This window comes from Mauremys mutica, chromosome 3 (assembly GCF_020497125.1).
Source record: "Mauremys mutica isolate MM-2020 ecotype Southern chromosome 3, ASM2049712v1, whole genome shotgun sequence".
NCBI classification, from domain to species: domain Eukaryota; kingdom Metazoa; phylum Chordata; order Testudines; family Geoemydidae; genus Mauremys; species Mauremys mutica.
Genome location: NC_059074.1, coordinates 114,512,085 through 114,531,844, shown reverse-complemented (window position 1 = coordinate 114,531,844; position 19,760 = coordinate 114,512,085). Strand labels below are relative to the sequence as shown.

Below are 19,760 nucleotides of genomic sequence, written 5' to 3'. Positions count from 1 at the left end.
AGAAGTCTGTGGAGTGGAGAATGGGACAGGGACAAGGAGTTGGCATAGGGAAAAGACAGAATTGGGACAAGGAGAGGTTGGAGAGGATGGGGCAGAAGGAGTCAGACTTGGTGGGAATAGGCAAGAGTCTGTACCCACTAGAGCACCCAAGAGTCCTGAATCTCACTATTTTTCTGCTGTCTGCAAATGTCTGTGAAACCTACTGACAAAGTGTGTTTCATCCCCCTATAATGCTGTTTCCCACAGACGACTATGACCTATAATTTAGTGCTTAATTTGTAATGAAAAAAATTGCTTGAACCCCAGCATCTCATTCACTTTCATAACTGACGCAGCCAAACCAGAGGTGCTGGGGCTACGAACTGCCAAGCTTAGAGATAAGCCATGGCACAAATTAAGCACTGCTATTATTGCTGTCAGTTACTCCATATGCTCCAGTTAGAGGTCTGTGCAGTGGATCTAAAGATTCCAACCCTGCTGATGAACCAGTTCGGTGTCAATATGATGCCACCAGTTGGAATCTGTTTTTCACTTTGCTTGTTTAAAAACCTAGGAAATTACATTTTAAAAACATGTTCAAAGAACATTATTAAAATTGCACAGTTATGCACTCAAAAATTAGGAAATGCTAGGATTAAAGTTGTCTATGTGATCTTAATCCACTCCTTTGTATGTATGGATTTTGATACAATCTTTAATTGCATGTGTGTAGAACTGGGAAATATTTGTATTATTTTTTATAAATGTCTTATGCTCCTCAGTGTATCTGTGTGATTTCTACCATGGCTGAATGCATAAAGTTAGATCAAAAGGGGTAGTGAAGGAAACTCAGCAGGAAAGGTAAAGCAATCGCCTAGACTACTTTTGCTCTGCCCCAGCCAGGATGCTGGGCCATAGACTGATTTTGTGCTGCCCTGTCCAGTGGGGCGGGAGCCTAAGTGTTGGCAATTGCTCTGCCCGGCCCAGAGGGCTGAGCCTGACCATGCTAATTCCCTGTTGATTGCCTTTCAGCTGCTAGATGGTGTAGCAAGGTGGAGCAGCCTCCTTCTGACACTGACAGGGAGGAACCATTACAAGTCACTACACTCACAGAGATTTTGGACTATAATGAGAGCACCATAAACAATTCCTTACGGAAATGAGTAAGTCTGTCCTCGCAGCAGGGTTTAAATAGTGTGCAGTAAACACAGCACTGTTCACACATTGTTCAATGATGAAAAAACAAAATATTGAATAGCTACTCATTGAGTGGGCAGAATCCATACTGTGCAGAAGTCCAGTGGAAAAAATAATTTGTAATCATGTAATTAAAGACTGTACCATAATGCATACGCACAAGAAGGAGGCTGAACTAAGGTTGCACAGGCAAGTTAGGCAATTCCAAAGTTTTGAGTGCTAGAACTTTGCAACCTTAATCATTATCTTTTCACATACATTTCTTTTAGTTTTTTTGGTTTTAATAAAATAATAAGAATGATACACTGACATTATTTATGTGTATATATACACACACATATAATGTATATACATGCTCTGACATTTTTTTAAAAAGAGAATTGAAATTGCCCACTTGCAAGAAACACACCTAAAAAGAAATGAGAACAAATGACTGGTGGGAAATTTTGAAGGATAAACATTCTGTATGTCATTCACATCACATCAAAGCAGCACTTTTTTTAAAAAGTTATTTACATTGTAAACACCTATAGAGATTGATGCTGTAATATTGGAACTCTTAAATGTGAATAAGGTCAATATTGACAGTATATGTACTTTAAAAAAATCAACTGAGATATAGACTGACTTAGATTTATTTTCAATAGATATCAACATATAAGGTGGAAATTACTATGAAATACCAGACAATGGATTGGCCTCCTGAAATACTACATAATTCTCTCTTTCAATAAATGAAATCCAGCTAAACTCCTCTTTTGCTGACAGCCCTGGTGTTGACAAATAAAGACATTTAAAGTAGAAGTAGATAATAAGCAAGATAAATTAAGAGATATTAAATATAGGAAATTGATAAGGGAAGTTAAAGTCATCAGTGAAAACTCCACAGCTGGAAGGGCTCAGGACCATACGACGGAATTTTTTTTTAGTATATCAGAAACAAAAGAAATTTTAATAGTGATTTAGACCCAATACTAGATGGAGATGGTAAAATTGTTAAAAATGATGCAGAAAAGGCAGAAGTGTTCAATAAATATTTCTGTTCTGTATTTGGAAAGAAGCAGGATGATGTGCTTGTATTACATGTGGATAACGACATATTTTCCAGTCCTTTAGTAACAAATGAGGATGTTAAACAGCATCTACTAGGGTAAACATTTTTAAATTAACAAGCTGAGATAATTTGCAGCCATAAAAGAATTGGCTGATCAGATTTCTGGCACACTGATGTTAATTTTTAATAAATCTTGGAATACCAGGGAAATTCAAGAAGACTAGGAGAGAGCTAATGTGGTGCCAATATTCAAAAAGGGAAAACAGAATGACCTGGTTAATTATAGATTGGCTAACCTCACATCAATCCAGGACAAAGTAATAGAAAAGCTGACAAGAGGCAATCAATAAAGAATTAAAGGAAGGAATATAGTTAATGCAATCAACTCAGTTTTATGGAAAATAGATCTTGCCAAACACACGATTTCATTTTTGATGAGATTATAAATTTGGTTGATAACGGTAACTATGCAACTATAATATACTTAGACTTTTGTAAGGCATTTGACTTAGTATTTCAGAATATTCTGATTAAGAAACTATCACTATATAATATAAAAAAAGCATATTACATGGAGTGAGAACTTGCTAACTAACAGACCTCAAAATGTAGCTGATAATGGGGAGTCATTATTGAATAGGAGCACCTTCAGTGTTTCTGCTGGGATCAGATTTAGGCTTGACACCATTCAATATTTTTACAATTATCTGGAAGTAAATATTAAATGACTGCTAATAAAATCTGTGGATCACACAAAGATTGGAAGAGTGGTAAATAATGATGAAGAAACGGCAGTCATACAGAGAAATCTGGATTGCTTGGTAAACTGGGTCCACTGCATTTAATACAACCAAATGTAGATCATACATCTGGGAACAAAGAATACAGACCATACCTACAAAATGGGAGACTGTATCCTGGAAAGCAGTGACTCTGAAAAGGATTTAGGGGTCATAGTGAAAAAGCAATTGAACATGAGCTCCAGCTGCGATGCTGTGGCAAAAAGGGCCAATGTGATCCTTGGATGTGTAAACTGGCAGCAGTAAGAAGGAGTAAGGATTTAATTTTTACCATTGTATATGGCACTGGTGAGACAAATATTGGAATAGTGTGTCCAGTTCTGGCATCAACCTCTTAAAAAGGATGCTGAAAATTTAGAAAAGTTGCAGAGAAGAATCACAAAAATTATTTGAGACAGGAAAACAGTGCCTTACAACAAGAGACTAATTGAGCCCAATCTGTTTATTTTATCGGGGAGGAAATGGCTCTTCATTCTTGTAGGTAAAGGCCTAACAAGAACTAATGTCTGGAAATTAATGCCAGACAAATTCAAATTAGACATAAGCACAATTTTTTAACAGAGAAGGTGATTGACACTTGGAATAAATTACCAAGAGATGTGCAGGTTCAGCAATAGGCCTCATAATAATCTCTGATTACACTGTTACCTACTTCTGAATAGGTGATTTAGTGCCTGATTTAAAGCTCACTGAAATCAGTAGGAGTCTTTTCAGTGGCCATTGGACAGGCACTAAAGACCTAAGAGACTCCCACCACATAGGACATTTCTTACTTAACTTTAGACAGTCCCTATTTTGTCATGTTTATTATTTCACAAACCTAATATTTTTTTAATTAACACCCTAAAATTATTTTCCACACAATGGAATTGCATGGAATTACAATAGCCCATACTTCCAGAATCAAGAGGGATTTCCTAAAACAAGTGAATAAACAAGAAAGCTATTAGAATGTTGACTCTAACCACTTGTAACAGGTAACTCATGCTAAAAAGGAACTGGGCATTCCCTTATCTGAAAAAAAATAATAGAAATTTATAAGAAACAGAAACTATTCAAATTTGGGACCAAATCTGGCAAAATGCTGGCCAATTTATATAAACTCCAACATCAAAAAGCTATTATAACATAACTCAAGTATAGTGCATTATTTATAAAGTGCTATCTTCAATTAATAAAATATTCCTGAAATTCTCTACACATCTGTTAGTCTATAAGGTGGCACAGGACTCTTTGCTGCTTTTACAGATCCAGACTAACACGGCTACCTGTCTGATATCTACACAGATGTGAACTCCTGAAGAAGAGTCATACTGACATCAAAAAATTCCTGCAGAAGATACAATTCCCCAAATTAACAAAAAAACATACCACAAATTTAAAGAATGACATTAGTTTAAATGCAATCTAAGAAGCTATTAGACAGCTCCAAACTAGTAAATAGCTGCAGGCACTGGTGGATATAAACATACAACTTTATAAGAAATTTTCTAATACCACAATACATTTTTTCCAAAATTTAACAGTGACAGTATTGACTAATATAATGTACCATCAGAACTTGCAAGAGAAACTAAACAAGGCTGTGCTTTACTAGGCATGGGTCACTGACTTAATGGGACTAGCTGTGAGCTTACAGTTAAATATGTGTTTAAGTGCTCTGCTGGATCAGGGCCTGAACTCTCTCCCTCACTCTCTGATCTTCAGCTATTGCAGCAGTCAAAACTGGCAGCCATGGAAGTAATATTTCACTCTTTGCTAACCACTCTCCAAAACTCTGTACCTCGGACATAAGGTCTACTCCTTACTTTCGGGAAGCTATTCAGTCTTAAAACTGAAATCCTTAATGAATCCTTAATGAATCTACAGTTATGCCCACTGGGGCTGGTACAAAAAAGGTCCTGCCTGAAAAATTTCTGTTCCAATTATTATTTGCACTATAGTAGCACCTACAGTCCCTAATCAGGAACTGGTGGCCCACTGTGCCAAGTACTGTACACATATACAACAATAGGTACCTACCGAATGTAAACGTAGGTCTAGACATTATAAGACCAACAAATAAAAACACAGAAAACAATGCATTACTACGTCACACATACAGACAGACGTGATAATGTGGCAGGATCTCACACTTCCATCATGGGGCTGTGTTCATTTAATAAAAGTAACTACTTTACCCCTGTAAAAAAATCCTTGTGTCAAGCTATCAGACAATTGGTAATAGAAAATACAAGGGGTTTAGGATTAGCATTAGTAAATTGTAATTGTGGAAGGAAATCGAGGTTCTCACCCTGACACACCAGAAACACTAACTATGAAGCCTCACTACATACGTTATGGGTATGGTAAGACTTCAGTTCTTGACCAAAAAACCCCCTATCTTCAAGCGCTTTCCAAGCACCATAAGTGTCATGAAGGGCTGTCACCATCATCCACAGAATGCTTCAACAGTCAACAACACATCATCCAATCATCAAGCCACCAAGCAGGCTAGCAAAAACCTGGCATTGCTGGATGGTTACTTCAAGTTTTCTAGGTTGTCTCTATGCTGCTGTAGAAAGATAAAAATGCATTGTCATCTCTCAAGCGGAACAAATAGGACCTCAGTGATGCAGTAACAGTTGCTCTTTCTTGGCAGATGTTTGCTTGTTCAAGTCAGAGAAGATCAAAGGACATTACTGGGTGCCAAAAAAAAGGTCAAAGTTATTTATTATTTCAGCATTCTCATTTCTTTATTTGTTTTTCTACCATGTTCATTGTTTTCTGCAACAAGATGGAGTTCTTTCTGAAGTAGACAGCTATCGTCAATAACTTAGTGCAATGGCTATTTTGCAATGTAAACTGTTGAAGAAGTTCATCAAAACTGCTTGAGCAACAAGTCTCCTATTGCTAGGGGCATTTGCATGTACAGTTGCTAATACTTACAACCTCTGGTAACATTCTTTCACTTACAACTTCTGCAGTGAAATTTAGGGCTGTTTTCAAAAATGCCTCACATTAATAAGAACTAGAGGACAAATTATTCAGAGTAATATCTTCATCATTCAAAGCATAGGATTTATTTTTTATCATGTACGTATTTTGGAACATTACTATATTAAACTATCCACTCAAGTTAATATCACCAATGTAAGCCTATGCTCAGCAATTACTGAAGCCGAGGCAGCAAGAGTGACTGTTCTTTGCTTCTAGCATCATAAGCTAAGAGTTTGTGTATTTAAAGAAGTTTAAAAAGCCCTAGCATGAACTCAAAGATTCCCAAACCTATACCCACGCTGAAGAATCACTTGAATAGCTGTTCATTACTGAATGATTTTCATATTTTCATCAGCCATCATTGCAAAATAGTTTGTTATTCCAAATAGTAGATAAATGCTGCACAGCACTCTATCTGTTGCACAACATCACATTTGGGCAAACACCCACATTATAAAATCTCATACATTGTAGCTCATGTCTTGGAATATAAACAACTATTAAAAGTTCCCTTCTAGTTTGGTATGGCCCTAACATGGAATATACAGTTACAAAGTGTTTTCAGTTGGTGCAGGAATTACTGTCCTTATTGAGGCCCAATTCTGTAGTCATTAGTCTTGCTGTCAGTTAAACCACTCACATGAGCAAGAGCCATAGAAAGAGATTTGGGTAATTTTTTCCCCATCAAGTTTGATACTGTTGGCCTACCCAACAGAGTCATGTTTATGGTTCTGGAATATCATTTCTTGGAATTAGTTATTTTTGGGCAGGTGGATTTCTCAGATTTGTCCTTTAAATCAATTTTATTGGTTTTGGACTGCCAGTGAGCCAGTTGCAGGGAGAGGTTGTGGCTAGCTTTACTCTATCTGATTCTTGCCTAATATTTCAGTACTATTTAGTTTTGTTTTTTTTAATATAGCAATATATTTGTGACATATTCAAGTAAGATGTGGGGGCCCGGGTTTGGTCTGAAACCTGAAATGTCTTGTGGGCACAATTTGGGTGATTTACAATATCAGTTGGCTCTCAATCTTCAATATATTTTAAAGCCTAATGGCACTGGCAGATTTTGTGCGTATCCATATGCTGAATACTGTATCTTGAGGTTGTTCCCTTGGGATGAAAGTGGGCACCTCAATTACCCCATTGTTCCCAGGGTGACAGCAGTCCTGTGGCCCAGTCCTGGGGTATGAGGTATAGCCCTGTATTTCTTAATTAGTCCAACTCCATCTGGAGGGTGGCCGGGGTATAAAACAATCCAAGAAAAGGAAAATAGTTTCATGGCCCACGAGGAGCCAGATCCCTCCCTCATGCAAAGGAAGGAAGCAGTTTTTCAGCAGACTCCGCAGGAAGTCTGAGCTCCCATCCACCTACCCAACCAGAGGCTATGACTTAGTCCTGGTGATTTCAACAAAAGAAATAAACAAGCCTGTCTTCTTATCTCAGAGGGGTCAGGCTGCAGTGCTCTGAAGCCACGCTTCAGCACAGTGCCCTGGTCTGGGAACTCTAGCTCTTTTTGTTTCAGACTGCCAGCCCAACTGTGTAGAATTCCTCCCTTTCAAGGCCCATCCCTAGGCTGTTCAGGTGTGGCATGTTGGGGCTGATTGTGACCACAACAGTTTTTAACCCCCTTTTTACTGGGAGCGGGGGGGCGGGGGCTGGGGGTGGTCTCAATGTCTGAGCCTGACTCACCCACTTCTCATAAGAAGTCTGGGTTGCTGCATACCTTTCCTGTGCAGAGTTGAACTTGAAAGTTATAGGGCTGGAGAGATAAATACCAATATAGGATGCGGGAATTCATTCCCTTCATCCTATTCAGCCACTCCAGTGGAGCATGATCAGTAATGAGAAAAAAAGGATTACCCAACAAATAACATCTGAGAACGTCTATAGCCCATTTGACCATAGAGCTTCTTTTTATCACTCTGGGAAAACTCTTTTGACTTAGATATAGGACAAGATATTCCTCATTGTTCACTCTCTGAGAAAGACCCGCCCCAGGCAGGCATCAGAAGTAACTGTTTGCAGGATAAATGTTTTTGTAAAGTTTGTGTTAAAAGGGACTGGTTCTTGCATAATCATTTTAAAGGCTTCCCCAGAAGCCTCAGTCTATTGCAGGGGTTCTCAAACTGAGGGTTGGAGGTCACGAGCTGTCAGCCTCCAGCCCAAACCCCGCTTTGCCTCCAGCATTTATAATGGTGTTAAATATATAAAAAAATGTTTTTAATTTATTGGGAGGTCACACTCAGATGCTTGTTATGTGAAAGGGGTCACCAGTACAAAAGTTTGAGAACCACTGGTCTATTGGATCTTTCAGGCTACCATCCTTTATTAGATCTCTGAGAGGGGCTGCGAAATGGTAGCAAAACCAGGTATAAATTGCCGGTCGCATTCAGCCAGGCTGAAGAACATCTCACCTGCCTCTTTGTGTGAGGTATGGGACACATCAATAAAACCTGTACCTTGTTAACCAGCAGTCTAAATTGCCTTCCCCCATGGTAGATCCAAGGTCTTCTCAATTAGTGATCTTACTCTTGGCCAAACTTGCCATATGGCCAGCCTCAGCCAAAGATTGGAGGACTGCTCAGATCTGACACAGGCAAGTATCTCAATCTCCATCATATATGACAATCATTTAAATATGCAGCGGCATACTGATGATGGGCCTGAATTTGATCCATTAATTGCTGAAACATTGCTGTTGTTCTGTGCAGGCCAAAGTGTATCATACAGAACTGGAAGAGTCCTAAACATGACAAGATGACTGTTTTCTCCCAAGATTGTGATGACACTAGGATCTGCCAATAACCTTTTGGAAGGTCCAAGGTGCTGATATATTTGGCAGATCTTAAATGTTCTAGTAATTCTTATACGTGCAACATAGGATATGCATTTAATTTTGAAATTGCATTCACTTTCCGAAAATCTATACAAAAGTGTGTTGAGCTGGACTTGGGAATAAGAATGATAGGGCTACACCAGTCACTCTGAGACTCTTTGACTACCCCCAAATCGAGCATGGCCCATAGTTCCTCCTGAACCACACCCTGGATCTTCCAGGGTAGGGGCTGAGGTATCTAACTCATTGTCCTGGGATTGTTTTGATGTGGTAGTATATGCATTCAGCTAGTTGAATTGTACTACTTCTGATAATATCCCCAAGTGGTGTCTCAGTACTCAATCTCATCCCCACCGTGGGGCGTATTCGTAAAAATGTTCCTACCAGGATCAAATCTGCCATTTGTGCTCCAGTCTGCTCTTTAGGCCATAACCACTGTTAGTTATGGTCTCTGTTTTTGAGCCACTATTCATGACCAGACTCCCAGGGGGTATTTTTCCACACAGAAGCAACTGCAGTGCAGCTCCTCACTAATGTCCAGAAAATTCAGGACAGCCACCTAAACTAATGAATAATCCTGTACAGCCATGGAGTTTAGCCTCTGATAGCCAGGGCTAGGCCAGTCAGGTAGTGGTACAGTACAAGGGCCCAGTGTTCTGGTGCCCATTGTGTCACCATCACCACCCATTCAAAGGTAATCAGAAATACCTTGGAGTTGTTATCCAGACTCATCTTTGTAAGTTTCATGAGCAATGGTGGCCCCTGGCTGTTCCCAGTAGCTGTAACCCCACCCCATTAGTGGCTGTACCAGTTGTTGTCATTGATCTTTCTGCTGGGTCACCAGTTCACGTAACAGCTGCTGCTGCTGGGCAGTCTGAAACTGCTGCTGTGTTCCACACTGCTACAATAATTGTGGTTGAAACTGCTGCTGCTGCACTGCTTGCTGTGGGTAGTTCTCAGCTAACCATTTCAACCACTGTTCTGAATTCATGCTGCATTTGTCTACATCTCTTCATATGTATTAACTTTCAGTCTATTACAGGGCTGGGATGCCTGCCCCCCTTCTCCACTTGTTGAAGTTTATGTCTTGAGATCACCCCCTTGGGGTAAAGGCAGGCACCTTGCTTACCTCATACATCATTCCCTTGCTGAGGGCAGCACTGTGGTCTGGTCCTGGGGTATAGCCCTCTGGCTGTACCTCTTAATGAGTCTGCCCACTTCTGGGAAGATATAAAATGGTCCAAACAAAAGGAAATAGTTTCACAGTGTGATCCAAGGACCTCTTGATGTCAACTGGCAGAGGTCACAAAAGTACATCATGACTGGTGTGGAGAAAGTAAATAAGGAAATGCTATTTACTCCTTCTCAAGAACTAAGGGTAACCAAATGAAATTAATAGGCAGCAGGTTTAAAACAAACACACAACGCACAGTCAACCTGTGGAACTCATTGCCAGAGGATATTGTGAAGGCCAAGACTATAACAGGGTTCAAAAGGAACTAGATCAGTTCATGAAGGATAGGTCCATCAATGGCTATTAGCCAGGATGAGCAGGGATACAAAACCACGCTCTGAAGTGTCCCTAGCCTCTGTTTGCCAGAAGCTGGGACTGGACATCAGGGAATGTATCACTTGATGATTACCCTGTTCATTCCCTCTGAAGCACCTGACATTGGCCGCTTTGGAAGACAGGATACTGGGCTGGATGGACCATTGCTCTGACCAGTATGGTCATTATTATGTTCTTACCTAGGGTAAGGGATGCTTTAGGTTCACTAAAAGGGGTCATGTATGGCCTCTTCTGAAAGCATGTGTTACACTGGTCATCATAATCATTGTGAGATGTATGTACAGAAAATATGTGAGGAATTACGTATATACACTAAAAAATATGTTCCCTGGGTCAGTAGTTAAAAGCAGCTCATTCAAAGATAGGGTATCTTGAGACAAACTTTTTCAGACAGAAGAAGGGAGACACTTATCACTGTAGTGGACCATTATGTATAGCGTGTCATACAACATAAGTCTATTAGCATACTGAGTCAAATGTTAATGAAGAGCTTGTGGAGAGTTAATTTCCTTATAAGCAGGAAGAAGTGCACAGAGTGGGTGAGACCCTATTTTCAGGTGAACAACAGAGGTCTGGTCTGGCATACCTGAGGGTGCAGAGAGACACACTCTGGTATTACTTCAAACTGTGAGGACAAGCCACTGACACATTTGATCTTGCAAGAAGGGATCTCAGCCAAACGTGTTGAAAAAGTAGGGGAAAGGACCTGGGGTAAGCTATCTTGTAGAAGATACAGGAATGCCCTGTTAGTCTCTAGAATGCATATTATGATTTTGTTTTATATGTAACCATTTGTTTCCAGAATTCTTACTTTCTATCACTTGAATCTCTGTTCTTTGATAATAAACTTGTTCTTGTTTTCACTGTATATAAGTGCTAGGTGTTAATTAGAGTGGTGATCCTGAGTTGAATCTTGCAAGCTGGCATATACTGTTCCTTTGGGGATAGCAAAGCTGAATGTTCTGTGACTGTTCAGTTGAACAGGGGCTGAGCATTCCAGAGGGAGGCTCAGAGGACTTGGAGGTTTGGTGTGTGTCTATCGCTAACCTGTACAGAGACAGCAAAGCTTGTTAAGGCCTTCAGCACATAACCAGGTTTCCTGGTTTAGGAACTATAGCTGCTCTTGTTTCAGAGTGACACCCCAAATGGGCTGAGTTCCTCCACAGGCCTGACATGACACACAGGTTCAGCAGATTGGGGTTGATTGTGACTCCCAGAGTTATTTAACCCCTTGTTGACTTGGGAGTACGGGGGAAGGGTTTGTCTGTTCCACCACAGCATATTGCAAGATCTGGACCCATGAGCCAAAAGTTTCCAGCATACAGAATTTTCACTTTCCATCACAAATCAATTTCACAGTACAGTGACTCTTTACACAAAAATGGCAGCCAAGGTCCATTTTTGGCTTAACCTATTTCTTCCTGTTAGGTATTTCTGGCCTCATTGCTTGTTGTTGTACTTTAAATGGCAAAAATATGTATTTTGCCTTTATTGTGAAGTGGTAATAAGCACCTACAATTATTAATGTGCCTTAGAAATCTGCACTCTGTCACAAAACAGAAATGTATGCAGAATCCAAGCAGTGGGTAGATGGAGTAGCTGTTTTCGCTACTAAAAACATTTCACCTACAGGACAAACTAACCATAAACATTATAGTATTCATTGTTGAACACTTATGCAAATAATCCCAGTAAAATCAGTTTGACTATTCCTGTGAGTAAGCGTTCACTAACTTCAGTGAGGGGTACACAATAGAGCCCTACATCTTATTAAAAGATTCCACTACAAATTATTATTCGTTTGCCCCATTTATTTGACTACGCTAGCACCATACTGAGATCAGCAGTTGATTTCATGACAGGATTTCCCACTCACTCCTTAAAATTTATGAGGCTGAATCAAAAGATGTAGATACTTCAGATAAAAGATTCCCTAGTAGCAGCATCTGAATTGCAGGCAAAGCCAAATGACTGAATTACCTTCAAGTGCTCACTATGAGGGGATAAACTCATTCATTTTTTATTTCCCTTATATGCCAATATCAGTGGCTACACTATAGCATCTCTTGGCCCACAAGAAATGCTGTTTCATAAGCTCTCAGTGTTAGAGGACCATAAAGGGAAGCAGAACAGATCTACTTTCCTAAAGGCATGCTAGGTGACACTTACACTTTACACAAAGATGACAAAACATGTCTATTTGCTCTTACATATTTTTCTTTTAACAGATACTTCCATTTAAAAAAATATATATTTAGCAAACAACTGGCCTTATTAAAACATTGTTAAGGTATCTTGTGCCAACACAATGATTTAGAAACAAAGCTAACACTGCCTCCATAATACTTCATTTATTTCTGCTTTGATACATTAAAAAGGTATCAACCCAGTCTGTGGGTTCTTTAACACATTTAAAACCACAAATCATACAATAAAAATAATAAATCAAACAGTTTACCCACAGCTTATATTTTAAAAAAAGCCTTGAAAACGCCTCACCCTTCCAGCCTTTCACCCTTTCCCAAAAGCTTAAGAAAAAAGATGGGCCTTGCAACATAACCTAAATGAGTTGACTTTTAGGGTATTTCAGATCGGGTGTGAGGAGTAAGTTCTAAAGCAGAGGTAGGCAACCTATGGCCCGTGTGCCGAAGGCGGCACATGAGCTGATTTTCAGTAGCACTCCACCGGTCCGGGGGGCTCTGCATTTTAATTTAATTTTAAATGAAGCTTCTTAAACATTTTTAAAACCTTATTTACTTCACATACAACAATAGTTTAGTTATATATTATAGACTTATAGAAAGAGACCTTCTAAAAACGTCAAAATGTCTTACTAGCACGCAAAACCTTAAATTAAAGTGAATAAATGAAGACTCGGTACATCACTTCTGAAAGGTTGCCGACCCCTGTTCTAAAGTCACTGGGCCTTCGTAAAGAACATCTTGCCAGCAACTTCCTCTTTGAAGGGACTCCAGTTCAAGTGTCTCTACTGACTGCATCTCTCCTGGTTTTGATATTGCTGCAGTTGCAATCTCTCAAGGAAGCTTTTATAGACCAATAACAACTTAAACAAAATTCAGAAATGAACAATCAGCTGATGAAGATCATGTAGGACTGGTGTAAAGTGATCTGTAGCAGGGTGGACCCCTGCTCTGGCCCTGAAGGGGTTTAAAAACAGCCCTGGGAAGGAGCCAAGGCTCAAGAAAGCAGCTTTTAGGCTGGGTTGATTGGGGGAGTGGCTGCAGCTGGGGCCACGCCTCAATCAGGCCACAGCTGGCCCTATAAAAGGCCAGGGAAGCCAGAAAAACAGACAGTCTTCCTCTCCCTGAAGAGGAAGAAGGGCCTGGCTGCAGACAAAGTACCTAAGTGGAGCAGGGCTGGGGAAAGGCTGAGGAGCTGGGGAGCTCCAGCCTGGAAAGCCCCAGGCTGCGGCCTAGCATAGGGCAACAGGTACTGGGGGTTGCAGAGGGCAGCCCAGGGGTAGGCCAAGGCAGCAGGTCCAAACCTTCTTTGCCAGTGATGAGTAGGCTGATACTGCAGTCTGCCCCAGAGTGTGGGGCTAGACAATGACTGGCAGTAGCCTTATACTAAGGCAAGGTGGGGATAGAGGGTGGGGATTCCCTTAGAGGGGAGACCCAGAGAGAAAGGGGTTACTGCCAGGGAGCAGCACCCCCATGTAAAAGGGCACCAGGTCCAGCCTGCAGAGGGCGCTCCAGTGCTGGAATAGAGCTAATTCCCAGAGTCACCAGCAGGAGGCGCCGCGGGGGTGAGTCCCCACCTGTTACATGATCCTAGTGAAATACGTTGTCTAATAAATAGGTGTCCCACATTGTGCACCAGTTTCAATTTCCAAAAGGATTTAAAGCATAGCCCCATGTGAAGCACATTGCAGTAATGTGTCACCTCAAGATTAAAGGAATGGATAACATTGCAGATGCTGCATTCAAACCAGAAGCAGATAGAAAAAAGAAAGTCTAATCACATCTGCTATCTGATCATCTCACAGCAGCTGGGGATCTAAAAAGACACACATTAAGTCAAGTGACAGATGATAGTTGCACATCCTCAAAGGGACCAGTAATGTCTCCATAGTATCAGACCATTGCTTTCCTAAATTTACCAATCTGGTCTTGTCTACATTTGAAATGCTACAACAGCTCAGCAGCAGACACTCTCTACATTACCAGGTGGGGTTCTCTTGTAGGCATACTTAATCCACTTCCCTGAAAGGCGGTAGATTGGAAGAAATATTCCACTGACGTAATGCTGTCTATGCCAACTTTAGGTCAGCTTAACTACATTGCTAAAGGGTGTGGATATTTCATACCATGTTCCAGTCTCAACCAGATACTAGGTAAATTAGGCAAGATGGAGAACAGTTGGATATCAGCAGAATACTGAAGACTTCATGTTCTTTTTTAGAACAGGAATAAAGATGTTGTTTGGTTTGCTAACCAGTGGATAGACACTGGGTCAGACAACCAACTAATTATTATTACTAATATAGAGTCCCCAATGCAATTGCTGAATGTAATTGTGTATATACCCTGCACACCACAGTGGCTTAGATGACTTGAACCAAATCCCTTGTAGATTACAAGTAGTAGCTCCACCAGTGAGCAAAAATGGAGATTTCCTCAGGCAAGACAGCTCCCTCACATGCCAAATAATCTTGGATCTCTGATATTTATGATGGAGGTCAGTATGATGACACAGCAATTGCTTCCAATGCAAATGAAGAGGCATTCAACGTAACAGTCACTGCAATTAGAAATGACACTAGTTCAGTTATTTGAACTGATTGAAATTGGGGGTCCATATGCAGTTAAAACAATAAGGAGTCCAGTGGCACCTTAAAGAATAACAGATTTATTTGGACATAAGCTTTTGTGGGTTTAAAAAAACGCTCACTTCTTCTGAAGAAGTGAGGTTTTTTACCCACGAAAGCTTATGTCCAAATAAATCTGTTAGTCTTTAAGGTGCCACTGGACTCCTTGTTGTTTTTGTGGATACAGACTAACACGGCTACCCCCGATACTTGACATATGCAGTTAGAGTTTGTTAGACTTTCATATCTAAATGTTCCCAAAACCTTGCTTCTATCCCTCAAGTCATTTTGGATGAGCTTACATGCAAGGGAAAGACTTCAGAATGTATGGAATTGGCCACCAAGTGAAAAAGGTCTGGCTTACTATTTCACAGACCTAAAATTCACTAATGAGTAAAGATGTAAATAGTTGGCCAGAATACTGGCTGGTTTTCAGTGGAATACTTGAGAGTTATTTAATCAAATTTGTCTTCAATTTGCCTTTATTATCTTCTAAAAATTCCTTGGGAAGACTCTTAAATTTTATCCACCACTGGGCAAGTAAGAAAGTGAAGGTCACAGTCTTTGTTCTCAGTGCTAAAAAAGTTCCTTCATACCCAAGAATTGATACTATACTAAAGCAATCTGCCATGTCTCAAACTTGCTCAGTTAATAGGAATCCTTTTAAGCTCACAGCAGCCGTAGGTGTTGATTATTACCGCTCATCTCACGTTTTGTTGTGTGCTTTGCAGTATGTATTCTACTGTCTGGAATACCAAAATACGTTGCAATAAAGCCTACTGAAACTACAGAAGCAATTCAGTATCAAACCATTATGTGTGTAGTTCTTCAGAGCATGTGTGGTTTTGAAGTTTTTGAGTTCACATAAGGGATTTTCAAACTTTTTTTGATCATGTTGCAGGCCCCCCAAAATGATATAAGTCTTTCTCCAATGGATAGACAATGGAGCTTCTTTAATTTTAGCTCAAGTGGTAGAGATTTGTGTTTTCAGACCAGGTCATGAGTTCTTTCTGCTGATGCCACTTATGAGAAAATGGTAAAATCAGAGTAAAAACAACATGCCTGCATAATATGGTCACAAAGAGAACCAGAGAAAGAATAATATTTACTACAATAGTTTCCCATATTTACTACAATAGTTTCCCCATCTTTAAGAATATGCTCCCTAGCAGCATGAAATGATGTGTCTCTGTGCTTTTCCAGCAGAGGGGCTATCCTTGTGTATCGATCACGCCTTCCCCTCAAAACCTTCAGTATTTCCACCCTCAGAAGGCAGTGCTGTCCACAGATTTAGAAACTGACATGACTGTTGATTTGGAACCTTAATATCTTCCTTCCTGTGCAGGATTTATTCGGACTTCTGATAGAAAATCCTGTACAAATGGCAAAAAGATTTTTTTACTCACCCCTCTCCCGCATCAATTGCAAAAGACAGCATTTTAAAATACGCACTGAATGGGTCTTTCCACCTAAAAAAATTTAGCTCATTAAGTATTTTCTAAGATGCTCTTGTCTCTTGGATGAGTAATAAGCAGATTATTATCTTCAATAAAGATGTTCTCTTAAATAAGATATCAAGTAATTTGGTTTTTAAAATAACATTTATATGTTTTGACTTTAAAATGTCAAAATGCAGTAAAATTTAAATTGGTGGTCAATACTCAATTCTTTCCTTAACTCAAACCATGGCCTCTTCTTTTCATGAGTTAAAGACAGAATAACAGTGTTAACTTTTCATTCCCAAGCTTCTGTCAATGTTTTGGAGTAACTTATGAATGTGATTCAACAGTATGGACTTTGGAGGCTTATCAGCTAACTGCCACTGTGTGAAAGAATTATCACGTCAGTCAAACTACCGGAGAACCTATCCTGCATCCACTTCTTACCAACAGAGAGGAAAGCATTGACAATATGAGAGTAACAGAGAAGCTTGGAACCATTCATCACAAGATATTTGAATTCAGCATAGGAAGGAATGTGACCGCAAAATGTGTTCCAGGGGAATACATTTCAGAAAGGCAAATTTGGGGGAAATATTAAAACTAGAGCCCAATCCTGAAACCTTTTCTCATGAGTATAGTCCTAATTGTCCAATGGAACTAACTGTGTGAGTAAAGACTACTTGTGTTAATAAGTGTTACAGAAGCAGTCCCCTAGAAAGTAAAGTCTGATAGAAGGACGTATTCAAACCCATCAGTGGAAAACAAGTATGGGAAATCCAAGAAGATATCATAATTAAGTCACAAAAGAGTACAATTCCCCTGAAAAAGAAGAATACAAGTAACAAGGAAAGAGACTGCTCTAAGATCTGAGGTTGAAGAAAACCCCTGTACTGTTAATAGAAAAGTAGAGACGCAGTCCAACATAAACAGCTGGTAAAGTAAACCTTGCAGAGAGAAAAAAATACAGCAAAAGAGCACAATGAAGTGATGCTAGCCAAAAGAATTAAAGGAACAAAGAGGGTTTTAATAAATATTTAGTGGGGAAAGTATTAGAGATAAAATACTCCTAATAATAAATGAGAAAATTAATGACTCAAAAATGGCTGAGATACTAAACTTTTAAAAATCTATCTTTAACAAACAAAAAGTAGTTTGAATAATTAGGAAATGAGGAAGACTACCAAATTAGCTGTTGATAAAGAGTAGGTAAAAATCCATGGAAATTTAAACATACACAAATCAACTAGTCTAGATGATGTGAAACTTAGAACCGCTGTTCTGCCAATGCTTATACACATGCGTTACTTACTCATGTGAGTAGCCCCTTTGGAATCTGCTCCACACACACAAAGCAGAGTTAAAGCTGGCTTATGTACCCAGCTGAAGATTCTCCTTGCAAATCTCCCAATGGCTTGTGTAGCCAGCCCTACATAACCCACCCTTGAATTCCCCAGTGTAGAGCACATCAACAGCATAGTTGCGGGAAGAAGTCCTTGCAGGAACTCCTGTAGATCCCTGGCTGCCAGAACAGCTCTTTGGGGGCCATTGCAGCTGGGAGCAAATAAGAGGAGACCTGGGGTTGCTCTAATTTTCACCAGAGGCTGAACTAATCCTTTGCTAGTTCCAGGAAAAGAAAGAGAGGAATAAATATTGCATACAGCCACCTTTGCCCTCCCTCCCCAAGGTTCGGTGCTGAGCAGAGATTGGCCAGACCTAATGAATTAGGTTTGTCTCATAATACAGTCAGAGAAAGTAGCAAAGTTAAGGTTGTGTAAGCATTTGTGCAAACACTGTAAGTCTGGCATTTCCTCACTTGTGAGGAAGATAGCAAAGTTAAGGTTGTGCAAGCATTTGTGCAAACAATGTAAGGTTGGCATTTCTTCACTTGTGAGTGCTCCTCTTTGTGACCTCAATATTTCTTCTGACTTGCTTTTTATTTTATTTTTAATTAAATTTCCTAGGGTTTTGTTGTATTTTTTCTGAAGAAAATATTAAAAATAATAAAAACACTTTTATTAGTTCTCTTGAAACTAGGTGTGTTGCCACTACATTGAAAACTTCATGCAGCTTGCACATTTGGACCAGATCCTAAATGACTTCAGTGGAGCTAGACTGATCCACACGAGCTGAGAATCTGGCCTTTTAAAGTTGCCAGTGGCATCAGATTCCACCATTTAACATGGAAAATGTATGTGAAGGGGGTAAGAGCTTTCCAGGAACCTTGGAGTGCCTACTTCCTTCACTGAGGTCATGCTTAAATGAAGAATGCAGGATTTCCTGTATTCTTACTACGATACTAAACTAGCTGTGCATACATGCGCAGTGCAGCACTTTCTTTCAAACTGTTGGAGGAAGACAGCTGAAAAGAGTACGAATGTTCTTTTAAAGACTACTGCTCTTGCACAAATTATGATTTTCAAACTCTTTTAACTCATCCAAACCAAAAGCTATATTTCACAGAACATTGAAATGCACCTCTCCTCCCTCACAGCCATTTCCCTGCCAAATTTTCAACTTCTATTTATTTTTAAAATGGAACTGATATACAAACTACTATACTAGATTTGAAATTAATTTGCAACATAAAGCCCACAAACAAGGGAATCTATATAATAAGATTCCAGGATTGTCACTCTGTAGGTCACTCTGAAGCCTAGCGTGTCTGTATAGCTTGGCTGAGAGCTCTTTTTGATCAGAATATCACCAGATTGACTCATCACTGGGTTTGGTAGACTGTTACAGTCCAATTTTTAAGCTTTCAATCATTTTGACTTTACAAATTACACCCATGCAGTGTACAGCTACCATAAGGAATGCCAAGCATGCCATGCCAAGAGTCCAAGACCAGTGTGGTATCAGAAGTAACTCAACCAATCACCAGCCTTATACTACAGCTAATTTGCATGCAACAATTTCATAGCTTGTAGGAGAGAGACTGCACAGATGAGTGATTACTTGCATCCATGCAAGTGCCACAGTTTTTCAAAACCACCCACACAACACAACCAACCTGAAACACACATAGTCCCCCATGGCAACACATACCCCTCATTCACTATCAACACAAATCTT

The 19,760-nt window shown here is 39.8% G+C and overlaps 1 protein-coding gene across 3 annotated transcripts in view; it reads right to left on the bottom strand.

The window, feature by feature from the left end:
• ESR1 (estrogen receptor 1) overlaps positions 1 to 19,760 on the bottom strand; it is a 285,513-nt gene that overhangs the window by 193,874 nt on the left and 71,879 nt on the right. The window contains exon 1 of one of the 3 annotated variants that reach the window (XM_045011672.1): positions 19,734 to 19,755. The exons of the other annotated variants lie outside the window; for them this stretch is intronic. Within the exon in view, the coding sequence (XP_044867607.1) occupies positions 19,734 to 19,740 (7 nt within the window). The 5' untranslated portion in view covers positions 19,741 to 19,755. Of the gene's footprint in view, positions 1 to 19,733; positions 19,756 to 19,760 lie in introns of those variants that run through there. 3 annotated transcript variants of the gene reach the window in all.